This window comes from Talpa europaea, assembly GCF_964194135.1.
Source record: "Talpa europaea genome assembly, chromosome: 6".
In the NCBI taxonomy this organism is placed as follows: domain Eukaryota; kingdom Metazoa; phylum Chordata; class Mammalia; order Eulipotyphla; family Talpidae; genus Talpa; species Talpa europaea.
Window position 1 is genome coordinate 13,995,123 of NC_140072.1, and position 16,321 is coordinate 14,011,443.

At 53.1% G+C, this 16,321-nt stretch overlaps 1 protein-coding gene across 5 annotated transcripts in view; it reads right to left on the reverse strand.

Annotated features, from left to right (window-relative positions):
- OTOF (otoferlin) overlaps window positions 1-16,321 on the reverse strand; it is a gene marked incomplete at both ends in the record, with an annotated part of 70,781 nt that overhangs the window by 21,356 nt on the left and 33,104 nt on the right. For all 5 annotated transcript variants that reach the window (XM_084236054.1, XM_084236051.1, XM_084236053.1 and 2 more), the window contains 7 exons: window positions 807-966; window positions 1,896-1,980; window positions 2,405-2,467; window positions 5,729-5,860; window positions 11,193-11,247; window positions 11,708-11,834; window positions 12,698-12,771. In XM_084236054.1, coding sequence (XP_084092180.1) covers window positions 807-966; window positions 1,896-1,980; window positions 2,405-2,467; window positions 5,729-5,860; window positions 11,193-11,247; window positions 11,708-11,834; window positions 12,698-12,771 — 696 coding nt within the window. The remainder of the gene's footprint in view (window positions 1-806; window positions 967-1,895; window positions 1,981-2,404; window positions 2,468-5,728; window positions 5,861-11,192; window positions 11,248-11,707; window positions 11,835-12,697; window positions 12,772-16,321) is intronic.

Genomic DNA, 16,321 nt, shown 5'->3' on the forward strand with positions numbered 1-16,321 from the left:
TGCAGGCATGTGCAAGCACAGAGAGCCAGGACTGATGGCCAAGCCTGGCACCCCAACTCCTGCCCTAGCATCTGCCTACCCTGGGAGCTAGGACAAGGCATGAATGATGGCTAAGAAGGCCGTGCTGGGGACTGCTCTCTTGGGGGACTCTAGACAAGTCTCCCCACCTCTCAGAGCCTCGGTTTCCTCTCCTTTAAGTTAAGAGTAAAAATATCCAGCACCCAGGAATATGATAATATTTGAATAGGTTCAAATATGTGAGAGCTTTGTAAATTCTCTACTTTCTTGGCTCCATGACCCCCTCTCTGTCCCGCAGACTAAAGCTCACGAGATGCTGTGGTCTCCCCGGCCTGCTGCTGGGAAGATATGATTCATGGGTCCCAGCACTTTCTCCCACTGAGTCCACACAAGGTCGCAGAATATCTCTGAAGGGCCACTGTCAGCTGCCTGGCATTGGTGCAGGAAGTGAGATCTCTTTCCTCTCCTGGCCTGGACTCAGCGCCCAGTAGTGGAGGCTCCGCTTCCTTCACGTTCCTCACAGGTGGTCTGGATGTCAAAGGGCTGTCTTCTTGACCTCCATCCCCCCGAGCCCCATCCCTGCCACCTCCAAACTTGCTCTCCTGTGAGGAGACCCTGGGCACTGCGGCTGGCCCTTTCCAGGAAGCCCTGGGCTTTCGGCAGGAGGTGGAGGGGGGCAGGAATGGAGCACAGGGAGATGGGAGGTAGGATCTCTGGGCGCAGCCCACTCTCAGGCAGACTTTGGGGGAGGCAGGTATCCAGGGACTGGGGGGAGATGGGAGCCTCACCCCTCAATGTCATCCTCGTCTGTCTCGTTGGCCTTGTGGGGCGTCTTGATGTTGTCTCCCTTGCCCACCACGGCCACGTCGCACTTCACATAGCCCTTCAGCCCAGAGGAGATGTCGTCAGGGTCCGACAGGATGGCCCACTTGTGGTGGAACTGGTGCTCTGTGGTTGGAGGAGGGAGGCCTGAACCTGCCGCCCCCCCCCCCCGCTTCCTGGGGACCCCCACTCCTTGGTCCTTACAGCCCTGGAACCTGGGACGACAGCCCTGCCAGCCTCTGAGCTGGGGGAGATGGGCCTGCCAATGTCATCCCAACCAGTGCCCCCCCACCCCCAGTGTTTGCCTCCTGGGGAGCAGCAGAGCGGGGGTGGGGCTTTCTGCTTCCCTCAGCATGAAGGTCTCCGGGCCACCCCACTAGAGACTGAGCCCACAGCTTGTGCGGGGCAGAGGGAAGGCATGAGCCAGGAGTGTGGAGACCCGGGTTCTGCTCCCAAACTTGGGGCAAATCCCTTCACCACCCTGGGCCTCAGTTTCTCCATCTTGCAGAGATTGGACTAGGTGTTTTTAAGATCTCTTGTGCTTCAAACGGCTTTGTGATTTTTATGTGCGTAGTCTTGGGGCTTGGACTTAGACTTCCTGGCCTGAATCACAGAAGCGGCACCAGTGGAGTCTGTTAGGTTGAACTGCCTCGGACACCCCCATAGTTTAGGGCCACCTCCAAGCCACTTAAAACCTTTGGCCTCATTTATCTCACTGTGAAATGAGAAGGAAGCCTACCTCAATGCCTTGTGAGGGCCAAATGTGACAGTCCGGGCGAAATTGTATTGTTACTGTCGTGAGGCCTAAGGGGGTCATTACTGTACCCGAATAGCAGGTTCACTTCCGGGTCTGGGTGTGCACAGTGGTTCCCGAGCTGGCCCCGCGGTCAGTGGGGGGGTCTGTCAGCCTGAGGCACCCCCTCAGGGGGGATGCCGCATGCCCCGAGGCTCCTGGAACCCACCCATCTGCATACCCAATGGCTGTGTCCTCACAGCCCCAAGGGAGCCCACCGGCCTGGCCAGGCCCAGAGTTGACCGGTGGGGCAGCCACTCACCAGGCTGGGAGTACACAGTTCCCACGTCCATCTTGAAGGAGCCCACCAGGGTGCCGCTGCGCAGCAGGTTCTTGGAGTGAATCACCTTCCGGGCAGAACCCCCAACAGCCAGTCAGGCTGGGAGGGGCTGAGGTTCTGTGGGGCGGGGCCAGGCCCACCCAAGGTGGCACCTTCTTAGTCTTTCTGGGGACCTGGGCTCATAGTTAAGTGGGAGGACTTTTGGCAGTGTCTATGTGTGTGTGTGTGTGGGGGGGCTCACTGAGCATCAGCCCCTCTGGCCTCACTTGTGTTTTGCTGCCTGCCAGGTACGGTGAGTAGGTGGACACTATACAAAGGTACCCGCTGAGGAGGTGAGAAGGCCCCAGAGTCAGCCTGTGCCCTCTTGCCCAGTTTGGGGTCCAGGCACGGTTGTCTTTTTGTGGGTGGCCACACAGAGGGGTGCCTTTCAGATCTGCACAAGGTACAGTTGCAGCTGGTGGCCCTGCCTGGGGGGACTGTCACCGACTCACCGAGATCTTGATGATCTTGTCGAACATGACGTCAGGAGAGACGTGGAAGTCGAAGACGAAGTACTAGAGAGGGGAAGGATGCAGACTTGTCACCTGGCGGTCAGTGTCTGCCAGCCTAGGGCAGTGCTGGGCCCTTCCCTCCCAGCAGTGCCTGTCTGCACCCTGGGCCACTTCCCCTGAACCCCAAATTCTTCAGATGAGCAGCAGAGTCAACCACTGGTCCTCTCTGAGCCCGGGCAGGTGGGAGCTGTGTGACCTTGAGCTGTGTGACCTTGACTGTCTGCCTCCCAGCTTCCTGCGGTGTAAATGGGGAGGAGGGCACCCACTCAGCCTTGATATGGGCCTGATGACCCACAAGGTGTGGGGAGATGCCCCGCAGTGACTCGAGCCACACAGACAATGCCACGAAACCACAGTGCTGCTCAGAGACACGTCCCAACTTCAGAGATGCTGAAATGTGAGATGAGGTCGCCCTTAGGGCTGAGGAAAGACGGGGAGGAAATCTGGAGCCATGGGTGGGAGCTGCCGCATTTCTCGTGGCTTGGTGCGTGGGTGCTTGGTGCGTGGGTGCGGGGCAGAGGGCAGAGAGGGACAGGGAGAGCTCGTGGGCAGGGAGAAGGAAGAAATGGTGCCAGAGTGCTTAGGCAGAATGTCTGAGGAGGCTCTGTCCCCGCGCCTGGAGGCTCACCCTGAGCACTGAGGCGCAAGAGCTGGCCTTAGACCGACAGACGGGCCAGTCCCTTCCTTTCCTGAGCCTCAGTCTGATGTGGGGTAGGGGCCACCATGTTGAACTGCCACAGGGTCACCATGCACAGGGGAATGCCAGGGATGTGAACTTCAGATTGTTCTGGGAGGGCAAAGATCATCACACACAGACAGGCCTGGAGGGAGGAAAGGCCAGGCCTGGAGCTGTGCCAGCTGGCTCAGCTAGACTTCGGAGCTGTCTACGGGTATATTTCTGTGCTTCTGAAGTGTTCTCACCTCCCTTTATTATGATGATGGAGCCTCAGGGAGGTTCTCACCCACTCAGAGAATTAGCCAGAGGCAGTACGCCCAGGGAGGGGGATAGACTTCAAGGAAGAGGAGTAGAGCATGGAGAAAGAAGAAAAGAAAGGGAAAGAAAGCGCTAGCGTTCCTGGGGGCCAGGAGATCATGGGAAGTAAGTTCAGAGGGGTCGCTTAGTGGTGTTTCTCAAGGGGGGGGGGGTCTGATTTTAACCCCTGGGGAACATTTAACCCCTGGCAGCAATGTCTGGAAACATTTTCAGTGCTACAGCTGGGCGGGGCATTGCAGCTGGCATCGAGCATGTAGATCTAGAAGCCAGGGATGCTGCCCACCACCCTACATTGCATAGGACAGTCTCCTCCAGCAAAGAACTTTCTGGATTAACTAGCCAAAAGGCTCAATTTGGAAATTTTGGTTTAGAAGAAACAGAAACTGAACAAATCAATTTGGGATTGTAAAAAAGAACAAAAATGTAACCAGGAACAAATTTAAGATGGCCCAGAGAGAAGTAGAATAAATTATAAATGGAGGTTAGACAGTGGTTTGTAGGCTGGAACCAGGAGACAGCCTGTTAGGCAGACACTGTCACCTTGCAGCCCCTTGTCACCAAGCGTGGTCCTGGTGCTTGGCAGTTGTTTTTTTTGGAGAAGCAGCCCTTCAGCAGAGTACCACCCAGCCCTCCAGCACATGCCAGGCTCTGAGTGGGGCCACAGTAGAGCAGTCTGGAGGCCTCCAGGCTACGAGGGAGGCGACACCCGAAGGATGAACAGCAATTCAGGGACATTATTGTCATGGAGAAAGGAGTGCGCTGATCTCTAACCTAGAGTGCAGGGAAAGCTGCTCAGTGGAAGGATATCTTAGCTGGGTCCCGTAGGGTGGGTAGGAGTTTTCCAGGAATCCAGAGTGGGGAAAGCAGCTCTATTTGCTGGGGAAAGTGGGTGCAATCTGAATGAAACCTGAGGTGCAGGGCCTGGTGCAAGGTGAGTCCTCCTGTCAGCCACTTGTGGCTTTGCCACTATCAGATAACCATGGGAGGCCAAGGGTGCCTGCCTCCGCATGCCTCAGGGGAAAATACATGCTTATCAGAGGCTTTTCCACGCAGGGATGTTTCCTGACTTAACTCAGAGATGCAGAGTCTGAATTTCCTGACTCCCCAGGAGGCTGCCACACAGGGCTGGGTGGGAGTGGGGTGTTCCTGAGTGTCCCAGTCCTGTGAGCTGTGGGGCTAGGGGTGCACCTGGGTTTTCTTCATGGAGGCACACAGCTGCCTCAGAGATGGCCTCCCCCAAGTCGCAGAGGGCACCTCAGCCCTCCCCACTCCTCAGGACAGAGCTGCCCTCCTTGGGTCAACCTGGCAGCCCACACTACCTGGAGCTATGCGGGGAGGCAGACTAGTGAGGTCAGTGACTTCTGGGTTGCTCCAATGTGTGCTCAGACATTTGAGGGAGATAAGTGCTGATAAAGACTGGCTCCCCTCTGGAGCCCAGGGGTCAAGGTGTTGTGTCTGGTGGGGAGGAAGGCATCCAAAAATAGCAGACAGAGCTCTGAGCCGATGTCAGGTGGGCTGGGCCCTGATTCCTCAACCCCTTTGTGATCTGGGGCAAGGCCCTGCCCATGTCATGTCCTCAGTCTCTTCTGCTGTAAGATGGGGAGATAGAACTAAATGGTCCCTGAGGGTCTATGACCTTGTTGTGACCCCAAAAGGCTACAAAGAATGGGGCTATACCAGGCCTTTTCTCTCTCACATCCTGAGAGTCAAGCCAGTGCCCTGGAAGGAGCCCCACAGGACTCCTCCAGCACCCATGACGCAGCTGAGCAGAGAGGGTGAGCACAGAACCCCAGATTCTGACACTTTCCCCAGGAGCGCCATTGTCCCCTTGTGTGTCATGGGTTAATGGTGACAACCCCAATAGTAGTGAGTTGGAAAAGGGGTGCCCCTCAGGCACTTAGAGAGTAACTGGCAGTGGTCAGGGCTCGCTCAGGGGCCGATGCCCTAATGGGCCAGGGCTGGAATGAGGCAGCACTGTGCAGGGACTGCAGGTCCACTCAAGAAACTGGGGGAGGGGGAAGGCTGTCAGGGAGGCTGGTCTTTTTAGATGGATGTCAGGCTGGGCTCTAGACTCGGGCTTCAGAGGATGGAAGTGCATGTCGGTGTGCACGGGGGTGTGACAGCGTGGGCCCAGGTCACCCCTGCTAGTAGCCCTTTGTGCCCCTTCACTCCCTCCTGCTCCTCCTGTTGGGCCTGCGTGGGACTGGGGCCCTGCGTCGTGCCGCATTTTGGGAGGCTCCTTTCCCAATCTCAGACCCCGGGCCACTGACCTCATTGTAATAGGGGCAGTTCGTGGACTCCTTCATGGACGTGTACTTCTTGTCGTCACCCACCTCCACGCACACCACAGGGTCCATGTTCAAGCCCACCAGCTGCCGAGCCTCAATCACTGTGATGCTGACCTGGGGGCAGGAGAGAGGGTGCCAGAGGGAAAACCACGTGAGCCTGGGTCTGGGCCTGCTGGAGTCAGTGGGAACACTGGAAGGTCCCTGGGAGCTGCAGGAGGCCCTGGCTCTTTCCCTGCAGGTGGCCCTGGTCTCATTTCTAAAGGAGGGTCTGGGCTGGATAACCTCTAAGTCAGTGTGAACTAGGCCACACTCCAGAAAACCCCTCCAATTTCAGGGGTGGGGTTGAGCTGTCAGTAATTTTAAAGGCCCCAGAGGCTCTGAACTGTGCCCAGCACGGATGGCTAGGCCCTGTAGAGGGCTGCAAACCCGCTTTCCAGGTATCATGCACTCGGCAATCAAGCTTTTTAAGTCTCTGTTAATGTGCATTTAATTTCCAGCTCTGGCATTTCTCATCTAAACTCTGCAGGCCTCTGATATGTCTGTGTCTATCTGGGGTGTGGTTTCCCTTCCCATAGTCCTGTGCCCTTTTGCTTAATTTTGTTGGTGTTTGAATGTCTGGGTGGCTCTGGTGTCCACCCGGCTCCCTGGGCTTGGTGCCTGTTGTTTGTGGGCTTCTGAGTATTTCCAGAGTCTCCCAGGTCTCCTACTATGCTGGGGAGCCCTTTTTCAGCTGTTCCTTCATTCAACAAATATTTGCATATTTACACAAATACACGCAAATGATTTGAGAGAGGGGTGTGTGTGTGTGTGTGTGTGTGTGTGTGTGTGTGGAGGGGGATGTGGGTGGGTGTGGGAATGTGGGTGTGGGAATGTGGGTGTGTGCACTTTTCCTGAATCCTCATATTTAAGCCATCACCTCTTGCTTTGGATTTGGAGGTGTCAGTCCCCCCTCCAGCAGTCATGATAAAGAGGCCCAGACTTGGGGCTGCTGCCCTGTTCTTGAGCCCCAGACCTGCCACATTCTCAACTGTGACAGCAGATGACCACGTCGGCTCACTGAGCCTCAATTTTCTCAGCTATAGTGGAGACCCCCCCGACACAGGTTTTCTGAGGGGTGAGATAACATGCATGAAAGTGCTTCTTAGAGAACAGCAAGCTCTAAAACATGCGAGCTCTTGTCATGAACGGCTTCTCAGATAGGATAGTTGGTGAGTGGCTCCCCAGCTCTGTGGGGCACGTAAGACGCTCACAATTGTTTCAGCTGACTTGTCAACTTGCATTTTAACAAAACAACCTTCCTAAGCTGGAGTTAGCATTCACCTCAGCACATTCTTCTAATGAAACTGCGTTGTTCTTTATGCTTCTTATCTTGGAGACTGGGTATTTTAATTGCTGGGCTTTGATGCAACTTCTAAGTAGAATTTTACTCGAGAATTATTTTCCCTTTTCATTAAAAAATAACCAATGAAAGTCCATCCACTGTATCCATCAACGACTTATAAATCTTCTGAGGGCCCAGAAAAATCTACACATCAAAAAACTAATGATGTTAAGAAAAGTAGCAACTCTGATGCCAATGAGAATGTTGTAGGGAAAGACAACTAGAGATGGGAAACCAGCACTTCCTAATTGGGGTAACACTGGGACCCTGGCTGTTGCAAGCATCTCTATTTCCAGCTTGAAGCACCAAAGAGAAGAGCTCAGCATCAGGAGGAGAGTAAACAGACACTAAACATCCTTCCAGAATATTCTCTGTGTAGTAGTTTATATATTTTTAACCTCTATGAAATATTTTATATAAAAAAAAATCCATGCTATTTTCCCCACCAATAATCCATACCCTTCTCCAAAATAAAATAAAATAAAATAAAATAAAATAAAATAAAATAAAATAAAATAAAATAAAATAAAGGCTTTCTATAACTCATGATTGGGAAGTAGACCAACATAGCTTTGGTATAATAAGGTTCAGCAGACATGTCATCAGGAAATTAACTTTTTCAATGTGAGCGGTTGGTTGGTTTTTGTCTTCTGTCCAGTGGCCTGACCATGATGATATTATTTTGTTCCAGTTTCTTTTCAGGAACCAAAGTTTCTACTTTCCCTCACCGAGTGGAGCCAGCAATGGCAGACAACCCTGGTTGGAAGCTCTGACACCCAAGAGGTAGGAAGTGGAAAGGGTAGGAGGGCAAAGAGGGATTTGGGTGCGGGAAGAAGCTCCAGAGGGCTCTGTTTGCTGGCTGAGGGGTGACCTCAAGGGGAATCCTGAAAATGCAGGATTGAGGTCACTGCATGGTGTTGCTGGGTGGGGGATGCCATCCCTGCTGCCCCCCACTGCCCCAGGGCTCAATGTGAGAAGTTGTAACAGTTGGATTTGAAATTGAAGTAAATCTGAGGGAGGGGATCAGTCATTCTTTCCTTTCCCTGCACCACCATCAGCGGGGCACTTGGTTTATTCAAGGTGCAAGATGAAGAGGCAAATAGAGCCACAAAGGGACCTACTCGCCAGCAGGTGGGGGAGACAGTTGACTGTTGCACCCTCTCCTTCCAAGATAAAGGACGTCAGGCCAGGAGGCTGTGTGAAAGCCGTTACAGGGAACAACACCAAGGGGAACCCTACACCTCTGTCTTGGAGAACCAAAGAGCAGTGGTGCTTTGTGACCTGCTTCTGAAGGATCTGATCATGTTGCAAGAATGCCAGCTGGGAGCTGGGGTGAGGGTGGTGGGGCTCCAACCCTGCTCTTCTGAAACGTCCTTTGCCTTCCCTCATCTCCAGAGGTGATGTGGCAGAGGTGATGTGGCCATGCTGCACTGTGGGAAGATCCTCAGGGGTGGTGTAGAGGATGGAGTGGAGAGGCAATAAGAGGTCAGGGAGACCAGACAGGAATTGGGTGCAACCCTGAAGTCGAGGTTAGGGGTGCAGGGTCAGTGGAGATGACATGGAGGTGAAAACTGGAGAGATGTCAGAGGTAAAAATGTATTCGTCTTGGTGGCAGAAACAGAGGGCAAGGAACAGACTGAAGACTCCAGAAGCATCTCTGAGCTTGCAGGGGAAACCCCCACAGTCCCAGGGAGGAGACTGTGGCATCTTGTTTTTGAGATGCCAGTATTCAGGAAAGGGTTTACTCATTGCATATGTTCTAAACAGAACACAGAGCTGGGTATGCCTTTGCCTTTCCACTGCTGGACTTTCTCTCAGTACCACCCAACTTTCAGGATGGTTCTGGGCCCTCGGGAGCCCAGAGGTCAGCTAAGTTCCCTCATCTCACCTTCTGAGGTCTTTCTAACTCAGCAAAACCAAGTTCTCCAAGAGAGTCAAGTCCCTTCTGGTAGGCTTTCTTGCATTATCTGTTGCATTTATTGGAAGCAAGAATCACTTCACATTTGCTTCTTCATAGTTCTCACTCAAAGTGTGTTAACACTTGCAGCTGAGATGTGAATGAACGAGTCAGGAAATACTGTGTTATCAGGTTAAGTCCAACAACTTTTTTGGTTCAATTCAAACTGTTTACAAATCTCGGAGGAAAACTGTCTGGTTTACTTAGTAAAAGTCTCTGAGAGGAAACAGTTTTGAAACAGTATTTGGAAACACGCAGCAGGGCGTAAGCTAAAGGTGAATGGGGTCCAGACTGTCTGTAAGGCTTAACTGGAGAGAAATTATTGACTGTGTGCCAGGACAAACTTGGGCTTGAACCCTGGCCTTATCTTTGAATAACTGTGACCAGGGGCAAGCTCCCCCCACCTGGGTGTCAGCTTCTCACCTGTGAGATGCAGTAACTCCTACATTTGGAGGTTGTACTGTCACACTAATAGGAAACACACCTGCTGCTACTCTGAGCAGTGCCCAGCACATAGTGAGCCTTCAACGAACAATAGTCATAGTAACAGCAACAACAATGTCTGTTTTCTGTGACTGGCTGGTGCTCTTGCAGAGGGAACGTATCTGACCGTGGGGTGTTTGTTCGTTAGGGTTTTCCTGTTCTCAGCGCAAGAGCAGAAAGCCCCGAGCCCATCCCCTGCAGTAGGCCTCAGTTAGGACTGTGTCTCAGTTCTGGCAGAGAGGTGAGGGGTGGCATTCCCACACCTCCTAGGAGCCCAACCACCGAGGTTGTCTAAAGCCACGGGCAGGGCCGCTTGACCCCGCCTGGAGCCATTTTTCGAGCATCTGGGAAGATGGCCATGGGCTGAATGAAAACATACTGAACTGAGAATTAAGGGAGACTAGGTGTGTCCTTCAGAAAACATGGCCAGAAATGCCGGATACAAAGAAAGGTGCCATCTAGCTTGTTCTATCACCACCTGAGTGAGGAGAGTGGGGCTATTCTTAAAGAAGGGGTAATGTGCACAGGGCCTGGGAAGTGGGCATCAGAGATAAAGCTGTAACTGGGAGGAGGGCACACTCAGAGTCTGGCAGCCTGGTATTAGTACTTAGGGTAGAGAGTGCAGTGGCCAACAGGTAGGGTCTCCTGGAGGCTTGTCCCCCTGAGCAGTCAACATTCACATTCAGTGCTAGGAAGGCCCAGCAGGTTTTTAATTTAAAACATGTCTCAGCCCCAAGGGAAGTTCTAAAGTAATGGATGGTCTCTGGGTTCTTTCCGCTTCCTGTTTATAAGTAGGTATCAAGTGCTTTGGGCCTGTACATTAGTCTATTATGAGTTGTTTTAGTGTAACTCAGTCTCTCAGGCTCTGATTAGTTCTGGAGAGAAAAGACTGAAGGTGTAGCTTTGCAAAGAAGGATCAGGCCCCCCAAGATGGAAGGGCAGTACTGGGGTACAGTCACCCTGTTTGGCCCTGTCCTAGCAGCAGACAGCTATAAATTTCTATCTCAGACACGTGGTCTCCAATTTTAGAAACGTACAAACAAAAAATTAAGTGTTAGTTAAGGAAGATATGGAGAATCAAAAAAAAAAAACCCCAAAAACCCCACACTCATATTCTCACCATCTGTAGATAACCAGGACTGACCTTAGTTCCAGCATTAAAATAACGCAAAATGATTTTTAAAAAATATACCCAAAAACCCCTTTTTAAAGAGGTTCTTATGTTAAGTGTTGGAACTTTCTCTCTCTCTCTCTCTCTCTCTCTCTCTCTCTCTCTCTCTCTCTCTCTCTTTGTGTTTGTGTGTGTGTTGGTTCTGCTTGGTTTCTTTATGGCTTTTCCAGGCACCTCTTACTTCACGAAGGCCAGGGCTACACAGCCCTGGCTGTGCTCTGGCCAGCACCAGCAATGTTCTCAAACTCTCCTTTGGGTATGTGCATCCCTACGCATGACCTTTTATGAGTGCTTCCCAGGCATAAGCTTACTTTGGGAACTTATACTCAGCTTGTGGTTCTGTATGACCCTTGATCCATGCCCCCACAGAGCTATCATGCACGTCTGACCAGACGCTCCCCACCCCAACTAGAGCAGAGTCTGAAAGGTGTGAGTCTCCAGGTGCCCCACCTACCTGGTAATCCATGGGCCGCCCTGCACTTGGCTCCATCTTAATGTCTGGCTTGGATCTGAGGAGCAGAATGTACTGTCAGGTCTGGTCTAAGCGGACTGCTTGCAGCAGGGAGGAGGTGGGCTTTGCTTAGAACTTGAAGAAGGACAGGAGGACAAAATCACAGTCCTCAAACACTCTAGGCCTACTAGATAGATGGGGATTATTTGTTCTTAGAGGCCCCAACAGAGAGGACTAACCAAAGGCAGAAGTAACAGGAAACAGAGATTAAACCAAGAGGCTCCAGTGCAGCTGGCACTCTGTGAGTCGCCTGGGCCTGGCGATGTTCAGTTACCTAGGGACAGGTCTGCAGCTACTATGCTCTGCCTTTGCAGGAGAGAGGTGAGAGCAAAGGGGCGGCATTAAGAAGAAGCAATCCGTGGGCTCTGATTCTCTCTTTTCAAATTCCAAACATGACAATCTGGGTCCTCCCTGACGGGGTGGAGACACATGGGGCTGTGGGGCTCCCGCCTACTCACCGCTTGTTGGAGACATTGGTGGTGAGAGCTGTGACGGAAGCTAGAGAGACAGAGTCAGGATCCAGCCCATCCACCAGCCGGATGGCCAGCCGGTCAAGGTCCTCCATCTCCAGCACCGCTGGTTCATCTGGGGAAGAAGCAAACCTGGTTAGGTGGACTGCATGGTGGGACAGTGACTGTGTCTCCTTCCTCCTTTGCTTTAGTACCTACATATTGAACTAATTCCAGGTTTACTTGGTAGCATCTCCATAGAATATTATGGCCTGTATATATGCAGTATTTTCTACCTAATATTATCTGTGATTTTCATTGATAGTATATCTGGTATTGCTTTTATATCTTTCATATTTTAATTGAATGTAATGCTTTCATTATCACTACTTTATTAAGCACTGGATATTTTTGTGGAAGAAGGTAGGGAATAAAGAATCCATTCTCATGTACCTCTGGTAACAGTGCTATGGTTTACTGAGGGTCTACTGTGTGCCAGACACCGGTGTCGCAGAACACTCCAGTCTCCTAGGGCCCACCCTCTCCACCAGAGAGAGGGCTCGGGGAAAGGTAGAATGGTGATAGCTGCCCTTGAGCGTTCTCTGGACTCTGGATCCCCCCCAGAAATGGGGAATTGGCCAAACAACAAAAAAGGAATTTTTTTTTTGTTATTCCCTCCACTAATTCAAAAAAGGTACTGTTTTGTATGGAGAAAAAAGATGGCAGGCTGAGCCTTTCAGAAACTGAGCGGGCTCTGCTCAGTTCTGGGACAGACCCTCTCCCAGACCCCACCCCAGACACCGACCCCCACCCCGGATGCCTGCCCAAGGCCCACTGTCACCTGGGCCCCTGCACCAGCCCCTGGGAAGTGAGGCTCCGCCCAGGTGGCCCCGCCCGCCAATCATAGGCGAGCTTTCTGGGCACCGCCCACTGGGGGCGGGGCTTGGTGGCGTCCACGAGGGCCCCCGGGACCGCTGTGGTCAGCGCACACGCCGGTACCTTGTCTCTGGGGCTCCTCCTTGTGGGGCCGGTTCTTGCCGAGCTTCATGGCGGAGAACACGCTCCTCCCGGCTCTGTGCGGGGCACCCGAAACAGGTAGAGGGAGGTGGACACAGAAGACACAGACACAGGGAGGCAGAGCCCGAGAGAAGCGTCAGGGACGCGGGCTCCACCCCAGCCCTCCCCCGCGGGCCTGGGATGCAGCAGGGCCGGCTGAGCATCCCCCACCAGGGCCACAGGGCGAAGGAAACCCCACCTCTCCCTCCCCCAGGCTCAGGGCCCTGAGGAGCAGAGAAGGTTGCCCTCGCTGGAAAGAGCACTTCTGACTGGAAGCCCCCAGGGGCCCTGGGCCGATCCCAGCCCCCCTCAGTCCAGTCTTCTCAGAGCTCCTCGCTCTGCCAGCACCCAAGCTAGTCCTCCCTGCCCCTGGAGCTCAGCTGAGTGGAAAGAAAACCAGACGGAGAGAAAGCATCAGAACACAAGGTCAGGGACAGGACTCAGCGACAGAGACCGAGGAGGGGTGCGAGGTGTGGTTGAAACTAGCTGCCCAGCTCGCAGATGGCCGTGGTGCTCAGAGCCCGCCTTGCCTTGCCCATCCCCTCCTCGCCTTGGCACTCTCCTTGTCCCCAAGGACAAGATAGGTCCTTTCCTACCTGTCTTTGGTCCTGGCTTTGCTCCTTCTACCTGTCCCCTCTCACTGCCAAATCCCCCAGCCTTCAACCCCCAGGAACATATGGCAGACTCCATAGTTCCTACCTCTTCCTCCGGCTTGATGTGGCCTTGTGCCCTCGGGCGAAGGACCTTGCAGTCAGGGGGGCTGAGGGAAGGGGGCAGGGATCCTCCCTCTCCAGTGGTGTCCCGCAGCCGATCCTGTGGTCCCCGGTGCCAGGAGGGACCAGGAGTAGGATCAGCAGGGGTGATGCGTGGTATTCCCTTACCCCATCAATATTGTATGCCTGGATACCTGACTCTCCTCTTCCCATTCTCCCTCCCCCCAGGCGTGGCTCTGTCATCCCGTAGGCCCAGGTGGGATAAGATACAGGTTCCAACTCTGAGCTCACCTTCGGGGAGCCTACACATCGTTGGGTCATGCATTCTCACGGGGAGGCATGAAATGGTTCCCAAGACCCACTGCTCTTTACACTGGGGAGTGTGAGCTTGGGGAAAACCTTTCTGTCACCGTAGAGATGACTCCTCTACTTGGGAGTGTGAACCAAACTCATCCCCCAAGTCTGGCCCTGTCCAAACCCCTGGCCTGTTCTTTACTCTCCATGTGCCTCGTGAGACATGGAGGGGTGTGTCCACAGCCCAGTGAGGGAGCCACCAAGAGGCACCAGTTTAGGAAATACTGGTCATTCATGAGTTCCTAGAAGGCCCTAGGCAGGCGACAGGATGCCCTGCATTAGCCAGCACCATGGGCGAGGGAGCCATGGGACAGGGGGTGCTCTACAAAATAAAAATGGCACCTTTGGAATTACATTTAAAGGGATATAGCCCCCCTTCTAATAAGGGCTATATTGCACACAGCAACCACCAAGAGGATACATGTTATTGAGAAGCATGGGGACCGACGGCTCTCATGCTCTTTGCTCATTTCCTCTTCACAGCAGTCGTGGGAGGGATCATCTGCTTCCCTTTCACCCCTTGAAAGGCTGAGGCTCAGCATGGGACTGAAGCATGAAACATGAGTGTCTGAGGCCAGCGACTCCACTGTGTCCTCCATGCCGGGGCACTGTACTTCTCTGAGTGTGAGCCCCACCCTGGACAGGAATCTCCAGGTAGAAGTGCAGGAATGGGCATGGACCACTCGGTTTGCCAGGGCTGGTGTCCTCTGTGATGAGTCCCATGGACCCAGCCTGTGTTTACTGAGAAGGGGCCCATCCAGAAATAATCTGAGCATCAATGTTCTGGAAGAGACTGCTCTGAGGATGGCAGTACTGTGATGAAACATCGAGCAGGTCAGTGACCCCACGGGACACAGTCGTGTGGGGGTGGAACAGCACCGTCCCGCCTAGCTTACACCTCACCACCCTGTGGGTTCTCTCTCTGCCTGGTAGCCTTAAGGGCAGTGCCATGGGTAACTGGCACCCTGCAACAGGAAGAGGGGCCGGTGTGGGCCTTACTCTGCTCCCTGCCTCAGTCTTTGGATGGCCCTTCTGCAGCCTCTAGCCTCCCTGCAGTGCCCAGGAGTCTCCTGGAAGGCCGTGCTGGACTTGCAGAGTTACCGCTTGGCCACTTCTGGGCAGTGCCATCTTTAGAGTCCCCAGCCCCACTCCATAAATGAACTACATGCTGCACAGGCCCCTCCTCTTGTTTCCCCTGCCCTGGCCTCCCGGACCCTCACCCCAAGTACTCTGAGGTGGCAGGTCCAAGCCATGTGTTGGTTGAAACGCCCTGCCTGGAGAGGCCAGCTGCTGTGTCCCCGAGGCCTGACCTTGCTGCCTGAGGCCCAGACAGGCCTTGGGTCATAAGGAACTGTGACTTTCTGAGGCTGGTCCTGAGGACCCATCCCTGTGAATAAGGGCTGGGGCTCCCCATGGGCTGTTATGATCCTCAAGTTCCAAAGCCACTTTATTCCTTAAAACAAACTTATTTGGAAGTAAAGACATTTGGAAGTAAAGACACCCAACCATTCTCTACCACACCCTGAAGCAATTTGAAGGAGAAACCCTTCTCCTCAAATCCTGAATAGTTTTAAACATGTCAGGGTTCACTGGCGATACCCCTGTGTGCTTGGGGAGATCTCAGAATGATGGTTTCTCTCTTTGGGAAAATGCAAAATGTGTAGGTTGAACGTAATTCCCAGAATTCTTATGATAGACGCTGTGCCTGTTTCTCCCAGACCTGCGTTCAGTCCACCCTAAGGGAGGGCAGCAGAGCGTGGCGTCTCTGCCCTTTGTAATCTGCTGGTGGGCGACACACAGAGGTTCCCTGTAGAAAAAGCCTTTTCTGCCCATCGCAGCACCAGTCCCTGGAAAGCACCAGTCCCTGGAAAGCCTGTGTCTCTCAGCAAAGGGTTACCTAGTCAGGGAATTTTGAAGATTATACACTTGTATTAGAGACTTAGTTTTTTCAAAAAGTAACTTGTTGATTAAGTTATCTATATCCTGAGTTTTTAAATTTAATCTGCATTTGTGCTCATTGGATGCTGCAATTACTAAAGATCGAAGGCAGTGAGAAACAGAGGGGACGAGCCAGAGGCAAGCTGGGTGCAAAACAACTGTGCATCCAAGGGCTCCTTCTCGTGGCTGCATGAGGGCAGGGGACAGAGGGCAGCAGAGGAGGCCTCTCTGCACCTTGGGGGTACAGGGCCACATTCGGGGCCTCCCTGTGAAGCCTCTGAGGGGCAGGTCCATGCCATGTGTCAGAGTGACGCGCACTGCACCTCACACTGCCGCTGGTTTCCAGAGAACAGGCTCTGAAGTTAGTGTGCTCATTGTACGCTCTCTTTTCACTTATGGATCCACCGACTTCCCTGAAGGATGTCATTGTGGTTGGGTGATGGTCCTTGGGGGCTTTGGGAACATTTGCCAAACTGTTTCTCGAGCTGTGTGTTTCACAAATTCAGGTCAATATGTTATTCTGGAGGTTGTGACTTAGAGGTTGCGGCTGGGATGGGCAGAG